This window comes from Delphinus delphis, chromosome 2, assembly GCF_949987515.2.
Source record: "Delphinus delphis chromosome 2, mDelDel1.2, whole genome shotgun sequence".
NCBI lineage: Eukaryota > Metazoa > Chordata > Mammalia > Artiodactyla > Delphinidae > Delphinus > Delphinus delphis.
In genome coordinates this window covers 87,006,625-87,019,892 of record NC_082684.1, presented here as the reverse complement: position 1 = coordinate 87,019,892, position 13,268 = coordinate 87,006,625, and the positions used below count along the sequence as shown (strand labels likewise).

Below are 13,268 nucleotides of genomic sequence, written 5' to 3'. Positions count from 1 at the left end.
TACAGCAAACTATAAAATAAGGGGGCAACAATAATTAAATACTGCATTACTGATAAGGACCTTAACTCCTCGTTCTCCTTCATCCACTTATTTCCATTACCCTCTAAAATGCCCCCCAAGAAACATGCCTAGTGATATAATCCATGAATTTTCTCAAATTCCAGTTTTTCACCAAATGCAGGATTCCTCTTCAATGACTCCTGCCAACCTCCTGGACTTTTTTTTCACACCCCTTCCTTCTACTCATCCCTCGACACAGACCTGGAGGTAGTACTGAAGATTATCCACCAAGAAGGCCATGTGATTTCTTAGGCGCCACTTGACTGCGTCGGTCTGGTTGGACTTGAGGTGCTTGCGCTGCATCTGTAGGGCCCAGCAGTGCTGCAGCTCAGCTTGTACCCGGCGCACACTCAGCAAGTACTTGAAAACAACATTGTACCTTGACAGAAACACCAGACTATTCAAGATAAAAACTTCACCCCCCTCAAGCCCCACCTGCGTGACAAACCCTAGAACTCTGTGCCACCCATTTCTCCCCAAAAGGCAGGAAGGATATAAGTTTGCCTAGAGATGGGAACAGATAAACTGGTTTATTTATATGATGGAATATTGCACAGCCATTAAAATGAATGAACTTCAGCTGTACAACATAAAATGACTCCTAGCAATATGATTTTGAATAAAAAAGGGAAATTTAAAAAGATTACATATAGCCTGATACCTTTTTTTGTAATGCTTCAAACAACTAAATAGAAAAAATATATATACTTTGGGAGAACATATATAGATGTTATAAAACTGTGTAAAAAGGATAGAAGGGACTTCCCTGGTAGCGCAGTGGTTAAGAATCTGCATGCCAATGCAGGGGACACGGGTTCAAGCCCTGGTCCGGGAAGATACCACATGCCATGGAGCAACTAGGCCCATGCACCGCAACTACTGAGCCTGTGCTCTAGAACCCGCAAGCCACAACTACTGAAGCCTGTGCACCTAGAGCCCATGCTCCATAAGAGAAGCCACCGCAATCAGAAGCCCGTGCATCGCAATGAAGAGTAACCCCCACTCGCTGCAACTAGAGAAAGCTTGCGTGCAGCAACGAGGACCCAACACAACCAAAAATAAAATGTGTATAAAACAAACAAAAATTTTAAAAATTAAAATTTATAAAAAAAAATAAAACATGGAATTTAGGGTAGTGGTCACTTAGGGTTGGGGGAGGTAAGGGGGCAGGGCTGGGAAGGACCACACAGGTAGATGGACATTACTGCCAGTGTTCTAGACTTTGTTCTAAAAGTGGTTCTGTGGCATTTGTGTGTGTGTGTGTGTGTGCGTGTGTGTGTGTATGAAGGAGGAAGGAGGGCCCTGCATGGACAAATAAGAATGTGTTGGGAACCAAGGATTTTGGTTGCTGTGATTCTCTGTCCCTGAAGCCCACAGAAGAGGAGATAAAATTGAGGGCTCTGTGGGGAGTGGGGGTGGGGAGGGATAGGTTAGGAGTTTGGGATTAACAGACACACACGACTATATATAAAGTAGATAACCAACAAGGACCTCCTGTATAGCACAGGGAACTATATTCAAGATAATAACCTATAATGGAAAAGAATCTGAAAAAAAAGCATCATATATATCTATATGAATCACTTTGCAGTACACCTGAAACTAACACATTGTAAACCAACTATACTTCAATTTAAAAAAAAAAATCAAGGGCTCCCCTCACAGAGCTCTAGGTAGCTGCCTGATATTGAGCCCTGTACCGAGAAGATGCATGAGAAGAGCAGCTGATTCCTGGTGGAACTGGGCTTATTTACCTATTCTTAGGCTGGCTTGCATAAGATAACCTGATTCCATCTGCCTTTAAAAATTATTTCTAATGGAACAATGTACTGAAAATAGTACACCTTGTTTGTATTCTGATTTGAACAAACCCAACCGTAAGACATTTTTTAGATAATGGGGGAAATTTCAATGTGGACTGGATATCAGATAATAAGGAATTATTGTTAATTTTACTGGGTGTGATAATAGCACTGTAGTTATGTTAAAAAGATGCCTTTTTTTAAAAAAAAATTATTTTTGGCTGCATTGGGTCTTTCTTGTTGGGTCTTCGTTGCTGTGCATGGGCTTTCTCTAGCTGCGGTGAGCGGGGGCTACTCTTCGTTGCAGTGCTTGGGCTTCTCATTGTGGTGGCTTCTCTTGTTGCAGAGCTTGGGCTCTAGGTGCACGGGCTTCAGTAGTTGTGGCACTCAGGCTCAGCAGTTGTGGCTCGCGGGCCCTAGAGCGCAGGCTCAGTAGTTGTGGCGCACGGGCTTCGTTGCTGCGCGGCATGTGGGATCTTCCTGGACCAGGGCTCGAACCCATGTCCCCTGCATTGGCAGGTGGATTCTCAACCACTGCGCCACCAGGTAAGTCTCAAAGATGGCTTTTTTAAATTGCACAGTGGTGGAGTAAAATGACATGTCTGGGATTTGCTTTATAAGGCTCTGGCCAAAAAAAAGAGGAGATGAAACAAACAGCGTGATGTTGCTAGTTACTGAAGATGGATGATGCGTCCATGGGTGTTTGTGATAGTCCATACTTCTGTTTATATTTGACAATTTTCAAAGTAAAATGTTTAGGAAAATACTTCTGAGCTTGATTTCTTCAAGGGTGTTAAGAGCATCTCAAGTGAGAAGGAAAGTGGACTGGGAGCTACAGAGGCTCTTTGGACAGAGTCCAGGCAGCTTACTTATGTGGGCTGTGGGCTCTGCGTCTTCTCCCTAAACCAGCTTTATCTTTCCAGTTTATGTCTAGTCTCTCATACCCTAAGCTTCTCTTCCCCCCAAAAGTAGAGGGTTATGAACAGAAATGGAGAGGATGAAGAGAGGCCAGAAACTGGCAGCCTGTAAATTGCTCGTTATTTTGCAATTAAAAAAAAAAAGCTCTGATGGGGCTTCCCTGGTGGTGCAGTGGTTGAGAGTCCGCCTGCCGATGCAGGGGACATGGGTTCGTGCCCCAGTCCAGGAAGATACCGCATGCCGTGGAGCGGCTGGGCCTGTGAGCCATGGCCGCTGGGCCTGCGCGTCCGGAGCCTGTGCTCCGCAGCAGGAGAGGCCACAACAGTGAGAGGCCTGCGTACCGCAAAAAAAAAAAAAAGCTCTGATGGTTTTAAGGGTTTGACCCGCCCACTCATCCCAGCATCCACTACTCCTACCGTCTCACATCTGCAGCTTCACTTATTAATGTTATCTGTCCAGACCCCGAAGGCATCTGAGTTTGCAGCCTCTGACTTATAGACTGTTAAAAACCAGCTGGGGGACTTCCCTGGCAGTCCAGTGGTTAGGACTTGGTGCTTCCACTGCAGGGGACCCGGGTTCAATCTCTGGTCAGGGAACTAAGATCCTGCAAGCTGCGTGGCGTGGCCAGAAAACAAACAAAACCAGTTGGCTGGCTATCTTGCTCCCAACCAATTCTACTCCTGATAATTTCTTCTCGTGGAAGTAAGATGTGTAATAATTACCTGTGAGAAACTCAGAAATACTCACTTTTCCAGGACAGCAGGTGTGAAGAGAATGTGTAGTGGCCACTGCACTTTATAGGAAAGACCTAGGGCTGCCCAGCCGGATGCAGGGGCTTCCCGGGGAGAAGTTTCCCGAGAAGGCCCTTCTCTTGCCTGAGTAGCATCTGTTAAGAACAGAGAAGATGACTTTGCTCATCTAGAACTAGAGTTTCAACAAGGTGAGGAACATTCATGAAATGAGCGCTCACTCGAACCTGCAGTGTCAGAAGCATAAAGGGGATACAAAGGGGACTTGTAGAAGGCAAGGAAACTCCCATGAGGTGTTCTCTTAGGAGGTCTTTTAGAGATTCTTTTTTTAGTCTTAACTGTGGCTATAAATAAACAGAGACCATTCCAGCAGCATGACAAAAACAAGCCAAAACCATGGCCTGGCCATCTCTTAGCCTCTCGACTTTTTTCTTTTGTGTAAAATTAGGGCACTGGACTAGGTGATTTCTAAGGTCCAAAATGATATGGTTTCTGTGGAAGTGGATGGAAGCAGAACAGATAATGACCAGTAGGAGCAGAAAGACTCAAGGAAGCACAGCAAACCTTTATGCTCCTTTCCATGATACTCGATTGTTAAGTGCAACAGAGGGAGGAGGTTGTCATCATCTAGCAGCACCTTGTGTGCTGACTGTTGGAAGGCCACATTCACATCTGCAAGAAAGAACACATGGGCTGAGAGAAGGCTTGGCTATGTAACAAATCCAGACTCCCCTGGCTTTCCACCTCTCCTGCAGCCCGCCTATCACTAATAGGATACGGTAAACAGTAGTTGCTTCTGCCTGACTAGCATGCATTCCTTCTCCTGTTGCTGATAACAGCGCCCTGGTTTTCCTTGGAGAATCACCCCTGTCCAGAACAATCCATGTAGTTCCAGTGGGGTGGACAATACCTGACCGTCAGGGTACGCAGGTGACCCAGGAACGATCTACCTTGTTACACTATTTTGTTTAGGGATATGAACATGACCCAAGCCAGGCCAATCCAGAGGCTCTATTCAGATTCTGAAAGAGGGTAGCTATTTTTTATTCAAGATAAACACGGACTCAGTAGGATGTGAACTTGGTTGCAAGCCATCTTGCTACCATACGGAGCAGGCCTGTCTCAGAAGAAAAGGCAGAGGTGAAAAATGGAATGACACCAAGTCCTGAAGGCGTCATGTAAGCCTTGGAGCAAAACTGCCTAGAGCCATCTTACCTCTGACCTTTTCAGTTACGAGAATCAATAAATTCTCTGTTTTCCTTTGCTTAAGTGAATTTGAATTGGGTTTTCTTGCAACCAAGGAAGTCCTATGTAAGCACAGTGGACATCTGTTGTTTTATAGAGCTAGAAAAACAGTAACCCTGTCTCCCCTCCTGCCCCACTCCCCTCTTTTTTGACTCTGATCCTTATGTAACTCTCCTCAAGTAGTTTGATTAGGAATGGTAATCCTTCCCATTGGTCAAAGGTGAACACTTTACTGAAGTAGGCATATCTTCCTTTTTTTTTTGCTGCACCTTGTGGCATGCGGGATCGTAGTTCCCCGACCAGGGATCGAACCCGTGCCCCCTGCAGTGGAAGCTCAGAGTCTTAAACCACTGGACCACAAGGTAAGTCCCCAAAGTAGGCGTTTCTTAGTCTGACCTCTTTGATACAGGGATAGGTATATGATCCAGTTGGGCTAATCAAAACCCTTTCCCTGGAATCCCTTAACTTGCTACCAGAGAGACCAGGTTTGACTCCCTCAGTAGACTCTGTGTGGTATGTTCCTGGGAGCTGCTGGTGGCCATGTGGCCAGATGGGACTGGAAGGCCATCAAAGAGCACACAAGAGGCACAGACAAGATCAGGTAAGAGAGAGAATCCTAGCAATCCCTAGTTTCAGTTCTCAGGACCAGATACATCCCTATCCCGCTGGAGTTACAGATACAATAGCAAATACACTCCCCTTTTCTACCTAGGTTAGTTTTCCATCACTGACAGCCTAACGAGTTCTAATACAACAAGTGGCCATAAGTCCCAATATGGAGACTTCCCTGGCCGTCCAGTGGTTAAGACTCCACGTTCCCAATGCGGGGCGGGGGGGGGGGGCGCACGGGTTCGATTCCTGATTGGGGAACTAAGATCCCATGTGCCACATGGCGTGGCCAAAAAAAAAGAAAATCTCAATATGTCCCTTAAGAAATAAATGGCTATAATCTGATGAGATGAAATACTGGTTTGAAGGCCTGTACCAACCCTTCCAGGAAGAGTCACGAGCTGAAGCTGCTCCCAGTAACAACAGTGTGAGCCTACCTGAGTGGCCTTCCATTTTGGAAACACTCTCTGTAACTCACTAGGCTGCTCCTATGTGGCCCAGGCCTAAATGGTTTAGCAGCAGCTAAGAAATACACTACAACTTCAGTAAGCTGGTAATTTTTGGGCCCCAGGGCAATTACCATGTTCAGTTACTGCAGTGGGTGGTGTTTTTAACATGTGTTGAGCTGTATCAATGAAGGCCTGGAACAGTTCTCCACGTCCCAGAAGATAAAAGTCTTTAATGATCTGCAGAAAGAATTTCAATTTACAATTCAGTAATCCAGCAGAGCTTTTCACTATCCTAAGAGAATTATGCATATAATTTCCAATTTCATCAGTTTGAGCCCAACCTACAAAAGGTCGTAGGCTTTTGGCATTTTAAAGGGACATACTTAGTAATGGCAGGATGACTGGTGTGTCTTTGATATCATTTATTCAATGAAAGCACAATAATGCCAGAAGAAAGTAAGCCAAAGCTTTGTACTGTAATAAACCTGTAGCATTAGATGGAGTTTGCCCACTTGGATGAGGACATAAGGAGCCACTCTGGAAGTCTGGGGACAGGCAACCAGTACTCTCAGGAGAGGATAGAGAATAACGTCATTGTCCACCAGCATCATTTTAAGAGTTAAAAGAACAGCTAAGCTATTACCTTCAGCTGACCCAGTAAATCTGACTCTTCCACCATCAGCTTCCAGAGATGCTGTGAAAAGAACCAATAAAACAGCGTCAATTGAGGACACAGGGTGGGAAGGGGAAGCTGGGACGAAGTGAGAAAGCAGCACTGACATATATACACTACCAAATGTAAAATAGATGGCTAGTGGGAAGCAGCCGCATAGCCCAGGGAGATCAGCTCGGTGCTTTGTGATGACCTAGAGGGGTGGGATAGGGAGGGTGGGAGGGAGGCTCAAGAGGGAGGGGATAAGGGGATATACGTATACATATAGCTGATTCACTTTGTTGTACAGCAGAAACTAATGCAACATTGTAAAGCAGTTATACTCCAGTAAAGATGTGGGGAAAGAAAAAAAAACAGGGTCAAAGTTTCATTACAATGAAAACTCCTGTAAAGAATGTTTTTGTACAAATCCAGCAAGGTATTGGAAAAAAGAATATATACCATGACCACACTGGGTTAATCCCAGGAATAAAAGTCTAACAGTTAAAAAAATATATGAGATGGAAATATTCTGGAATTAGATAGTGGTAATGGCTGCACAACATCGTGAACATACTAAAACCCACTGAATTGTACCTATTTTTAAATGGCTCAAATGTTTAACTTTGTTGTGTGAATTTTATCTCAAAAGTTTTAATATGAATATAATTCACTACATTAAAGATTAAAAAAAAAATATGATCACCTCAATGGATGCAGAAAAAGCATCTGATAAAACTCAACATCTGTTCATGATTTTAGAAAAAAAGCAAACAAGGAATAGAAGGAAATTTCTTTATTCTGATAAAGGGTATATACCAGAACCCCACAGCAAAGAACCTATTTGATGGTGAAACATTAGAAGAAATTCCTTTAAAGTCATCCAACATTGTACTAAAGACTTGCCAATATAGAAAAAAAAAAAAAACTGAAAAGGAAGAAACAAAACTGTTATTATTGACAGATAATATCACTCACTACCTGCACAGAAGGTCCAAGAGGACTGACATATAGATTATTAGAACTAGTAAGAGAATTCGGCAAGCTTGGTGACTGAGATACAAAAAATCAACTACATAGCTGTTACCAGCATCAAAGGATCCTGACTAGGATTTGCCCCGTGAAGTGATCAATGTTGTGAAGTGATCAATGTTGATTCAGGATTCCTGGAATCTCCACCCTGGTGCTCCCCTTTGCCTTCTCTCACTGGAACTGATACAGATTAGGAACTGGCCTTCGGCCCTTCTCTAATACACAATACTAGACAAAATAGCTGACATCCCCAGAGGAATATAAGCACACAGGTCAAAATAATTAGACATGGGAAGAGTAAAAGAAATGCAACAGACTAGGTAACATATACCATCTGAAGCAGAAGTTTTAGAACTGACTGACTGGCTAGTATAGTGAGATATCCCCTGTAAGACTGAGGTTTCCCATATCCCAGCTGTTCAGAGTACTGCCTGCTACTGGCGCTTTTGGCTAAAGGGAGCTACCTTGCCCATCGTTCCCTCCTGAGGAACCAATTTCTGATAGATGCAGAGGTATAATGGCCTAGCCCTCTAACCTCAATTTGGGACATCTCTGAAGGGCCATTCTAGCTTCAGAGCTCTGCATAAGATGGCCAAGTCTTCTGCTGCAACCACATCACAGTTTATTTCCCCTCTCTACTCAATCCTGCTTCCCTCACTTCTTGCCAAATCTCAGTCACAAAATCTGTTTCCTGGGGAAATCTGACCTTTGACACAAACCAAAAATTTTAAATACTCTTTACAAATATGCTTAAAGAGGTAAGTGTAATAGCAATATAAATATACAAAAATAAATCATAAAAAAGAACCAAGACGCTGGATCAATTGAATATCCATATGCAAAAAATTAAAACTTGATCTATACCTTGCACCACATACAAAAATTAACTCAAAGTGATCATAACCCTACATGTAAAACTAAAACATATAAGTTTTCTAAAAGAAAACAGAGGAGAAAATTTTTGTGACTTTGGGTTACACAAAGGTTTCTCAGACACAACACCAAAAGCATAAGCCACACACAAAAAAGAAATTGACAAAACTGGACTTAATCAAAATTAACAACTTCTACTCTTTGAAAGACGCTGTTAAGAGAATGAAAAGACACGTCATAGACAGGAAGAAAATATTTGTAAGTCACATACCTGATAAAGGACTTACATTCAGAATACATAAACTCTCAAAACTCAACAGTAAGAAAATAAAACAAAAACAAGAAAAAATGGACAAAAGTTTTGGACACTTCACCAAAGAAGATATATGGATGGCAAACAAGTGTATGAAAAAAGTTTCAACATCATTAGTCATTAGCGGAATGGAAATTAAAACTACAATGGGGGAATAATCCAAATGTCTATGAACAGATGATGGGAAAACACATTGGTATGAACAATGGGATACTACTCATCAGTAAAAAAGACTAAACTATCGATATATGTGACATGGATTAATCTCAATTATGCTCAGTAAAAGAATATCTAGGAATAAATTTAACCAAGGAAGTGAAAAATCTGTACAACAAAACAAGTCTTTGTTGAAAGAAATTGAAGATAGCACAAATGGAAAGACATTCCATTTTCATGGATCAGAAGAATTATATTGCTAAAAAGTGTATACTATTCAAAGCTATCTATAGATTCAACACAAACCCTGTAAAAATTCTTATCAAAATTCCAAAGGCATTCTTCACAAAAATAGAAAAAAATACTAAAATTTGTGTGGAACCACAAAAGACTCCAAACAGCCAAAGCAATCCTGAGAAAGAATAACAAAGCCTGTGGTATCACACTTCCTGATTTCAACTATACTACAAAGCTAAAGTAATTAAAAGAGTATGGGACTTTGGGACAAGATGGCAGAGTAGAAGGGTCTGAGCTCACCTCCTCTCATGAAAACACCAAAATCACAACTAACCGCTGAACAACCATCAACAGAAAAGTACTGGAACCTACCAAAAAGATATTCTACTTCCAAAGACAAAGAGGAAGCCACGATGAGATGGTAGGAGGGGTGCATCTGTGATACATTCAAATCCCATACCCACTGGGTGGGTGACCCACAAACTGGAAAACAATTATATTGCAGAAGTTCTCCCACAGGAGTGAGAATTCTGAGCCCCACATCAGGCTCCACAGTCTGAGGGTCTGGCATCAGAGGAGGAGCCTCCAGAGCACTTGGCTTTGAAGGCTTGATCACAGGAACTCCACAGGACTGGGAGAAACAAACGCCACTCCTGGTGGGTGCACACAAGGTCTCGTGTACCAGGACCTAGGGAAAAAGCAGTGACTTCATAGGAGCCTGGGCCAGACCTACCTGCTGGTCTTTGAGGGTCTCCTGGGGAGGCAGAGGGCAGCTGTGGCTCACTGTGGGGACAAGGACACTGGTGGCAGAGGTACTGGCTACGCACTGGCGGGAGCTGTCCTGGAGGCCACCATTTTGATGCCAAGACCTCACCCCACCCAACAGCCTGAAAGCTACAGTGCAGGCATGCCTCAGGCCAAACAACCAACAGGGCAGGAACACAGCCCCACCCATCAGCAGACAGGCTGCCGTAAAGTCTTCCTGAGTCCACAGCCACCTCTAAACCCACCACTTGATCCAGCCCTGCCCACCAGAGGGACAAGACCCAGCTCCACCCACCAGTGGACAGGCACAAGTCTCTTGCACCAGGAAGCCTACACAAGCCTCTTAGACCAGCCTCATCCACCAGGGGGCAGACACCAGAAGCAAGAGGAACTATAATCCTGCAGCCTGTGGGGCTGCAAACACAGAAAGTTAGATATAATGAGGCAGCAGAGGAATATGTTCCAGACGAAGGAACAAGATAAAACCCCAGAAGAACAACTATGTGAAGTGGAGATAGGCAATTTACCTGAAAAAGAATTAGGAGTAACGATAGTAAAGATGATCCATGATCTTGGACAAAGAAGGGAGGCACAGACTGAGAAGATACAAGAAATGTTTAACAAAGGGCTAGAAAATTTAAAGAACAAACAAAGATGAACAATAACTGAAATGAAAAATACACTAGAAGGAGTCAATAGCAGAATAAATAAGGCAGAAGAATGGATAAGTGAGCTGGAAGACAAAATGGTGGAAATCACTGCCACAGAACTGAATAAAAAAAAAGAATGAAAACAAATGAGGATAGTTTAAGAGACCTCTGGGACATTAAATGCACCATCATTTGTATTATAGGGGTCCCAGAAGAAGAGAGAGAGTAGGGCCTCAGAAACTATTTAAAGAGATAATAGCTGAAAACTTCCTGAACATGGGAAAGGAAACAGTCACCCAAGTCCAGGAAGCACAGAGTCCCTTACAGCATAAACCCAAGGAGGAACATACCAAGACACATATTAATAAAAATGACAAAAATTAAAGACAGAAAATATTAAAATCAACAAGGGAAAAGCAACAAATAACATACAAGGGAATCCCCATAAGGTTACAGCTTATTTTTCAGCAGAAATTCTGCAGACCAGAAGAGAGTGGTATGATATATTTAAAGTGATGAAAGGGAAAAACCTACAACCAAGATTACTCTACCCAGCAAGGCTCTCGTTCAGATTCAACAGAGAAATAAAAAGCTTTACAGACAAGCAAAAGCTAAGAGAATTTTGCACCACCAACCAACTTTACAACAAATGCTAGATGAACTTCTCTAGGTGGAAAAGAAAAGCGCACAACTGGGAACAAGAAAATTACAAATGGTAAAGCTCACCAGTAAAGGCAAACATACAGTAAAGGTAGAAATCATCCATACACAAATATGGTATCAAAACCAGCAATCGCAGGGCTTCCCTGGTGGCGCAGTGGTTAAGAATCCGCCTGCCAATGCAGGGGACATGGGTTGGAGCCCTGGCCCAGGAAGATCCCACATGCCGTGGAGCAACTAAGCCCGTGCACCACAACTACTGAGCCTGTGCTCTAGAGCCCGTGAGCCACAACTACTGAGCCTGTGTGCCACAACTACTGAAGCCCGCATGCCTAGAGCCCGTGCTCCGCAACAAGAGAAGCCACCACAATGAGAAGCCCACACACGACAACAAAGAGTAGCCCCCACTCACCACAACTAGAGAAAGCCCATGCACAGCAATGAAGACCCAATGCAGCACAAAATAAATAAATTTATTTTAAAAAACACCAGCAATCATGAGAAGAGCGGAGTACAAATGCAGGATACTGGAAATGCATTTGAAATTAAGAGACCAGCAACTTAAAACAATCTTGGATATATAATAGACTGCTATATCAAACCTCATGGTAACCGCAAACCAAAAATCTACAATAGATATACACACAAAAAGGAAAAAGGAATACAAACACAACACTAAAGATAGTCATCAAATCACAAGAGAAGGGAACAAAAGAAGAAGGGAAGAAGAAAGACCTTCAAAAACAATCCCCAGGGCTTCCCTGGTGGTGCAGTGGTTGAGAGTCCACCTGCCGATGCAGGGGACACGGGTTCGTGCCCCGGTCCGGGAAGATCCCACATGCCGCAGAGCGGCTGGGCCCGTGAGCCATGGCCGCTGAGCCTGCGCGCCCGGAGCCTGTGCTCCACAACAGGAGAGGCCACAACAGTGAGAGGCCCACGTATCGCAAAAAAAAGAAAAAAAAAAATCCCCAAACAATTAACAAAATGGCAATAAGGACATACAAATCAATAACTACCTTAAATGTAAATGGATTAAATGCTCCAACCAAAAGACACAGACTTGCTGAATGGATACAAAAACAAGACCCATATACATGCTGTCTACAAGAGACCCACTTCAGATCTAGGGATACATAGACTGAAAGTGAGGTGATGGAAAAAGATATTCCATGCAAATGAAAATCAAAAGAAAGCTGGAGCAGCAATACTCATATCAGACAAAATAGACTTTAAAATAAAGACTGTTATAAAGAGACAAAGAAGTACACTACATAATGATCAAGGTATCAATCCAAGAAGAAGATATAACAATTATAAATATATATGCACCCAACATAGGAGCACTTCAATATATAAGGCAAATGCTGACAGTCATAAAAGGAGAAATCAATAGTAACACAATAATAGTGGGGGACTTAACACCCCACTTACATCAATGGGCAGATCATCCAGACAGACAATTAATAAGGAAACAGAAGCTTTAAATGACACATTAGACCAGATGGATTTAATTGATATTTATATTCAATCTGAAAGCAGCAGAATACACATTCTTCTCAAGTGCACACAGAACGTTCTCCAGGATAGATCACATGCTAAGCCACAAAGCAACCCTTGATAAATTTAAGAAAATTGAAATCATATCGAGCATCTTTTCCGACCACAACACTATGAGATCAGAAATCAACTACAAGAAAAAAACAAAAACACAAACATGTGGAGGCTAAACAATATACTATTAAACAACCAATGGATCACTGAAGAAATCAAAGAGGAAATTGAAAAATTCCTAGAGACAAATGAAAATGAAAACATGATGATTCAAAATCTAAGGGACACTGCAAAAGCAGTTCTAAGAGGGAAGTTTACAGCAATATGGTCTTACCTGAGGAAACAAGAAAAATCTCAAACAACTAGAGAAAGAAGAACAAACAAAACACAAAGTTAGCAGAAAAAATCATAAAGATCAGAGAAGAAATAATTGAAACAGAGACGAAGAAAACATTGCAACTAAAAGCTGGTTCTTTGAAAAGATAAACAAAATTGATAAACCTTTAGCCAGATTCATCAAGAAAAAAAGGGAGGGACATCCCTAGCA

General features: G+C 42.5%; 1 protein-coding gene across 2 annotated transcripts in view; it reads right to left on the bottom strand.

Annotated features, from left to right (window-relative positions):
- TUBGCP4 (tubulin gamma complex component 4) overlaps positions 1-13,268 on the bottom strand; it is a 46,628-nt gene that overhangs the window by 4,484 nt on the left and 28,876 nt on the right. For both annotated transcript variants that reach the window (XM_060005122.1, XM_060005123.1), the window contains 5 exons: positions 6,476-6,526; positions 5,964-6,069; positions 4,094-4,201; positions 3,528-3,666; positions 262-439 (listed from right to left, as the gene is read on the bottom strand). In XM_060005122.1, the coding sequence (XP_059861105.1) occupies positions 262-439; positions 3,528-3,666; positions 4,094-4,201; positions 5,964-6,069; positions 6,476-6,526 (582 nt within the window). The remainder of the gene's footprint in view (positions 1-261; positions 440-3,527; positions 3,667-4,093; positions 4,202-5,963; positions 6,070-6,475; positions 6,527-13,268) is intronic.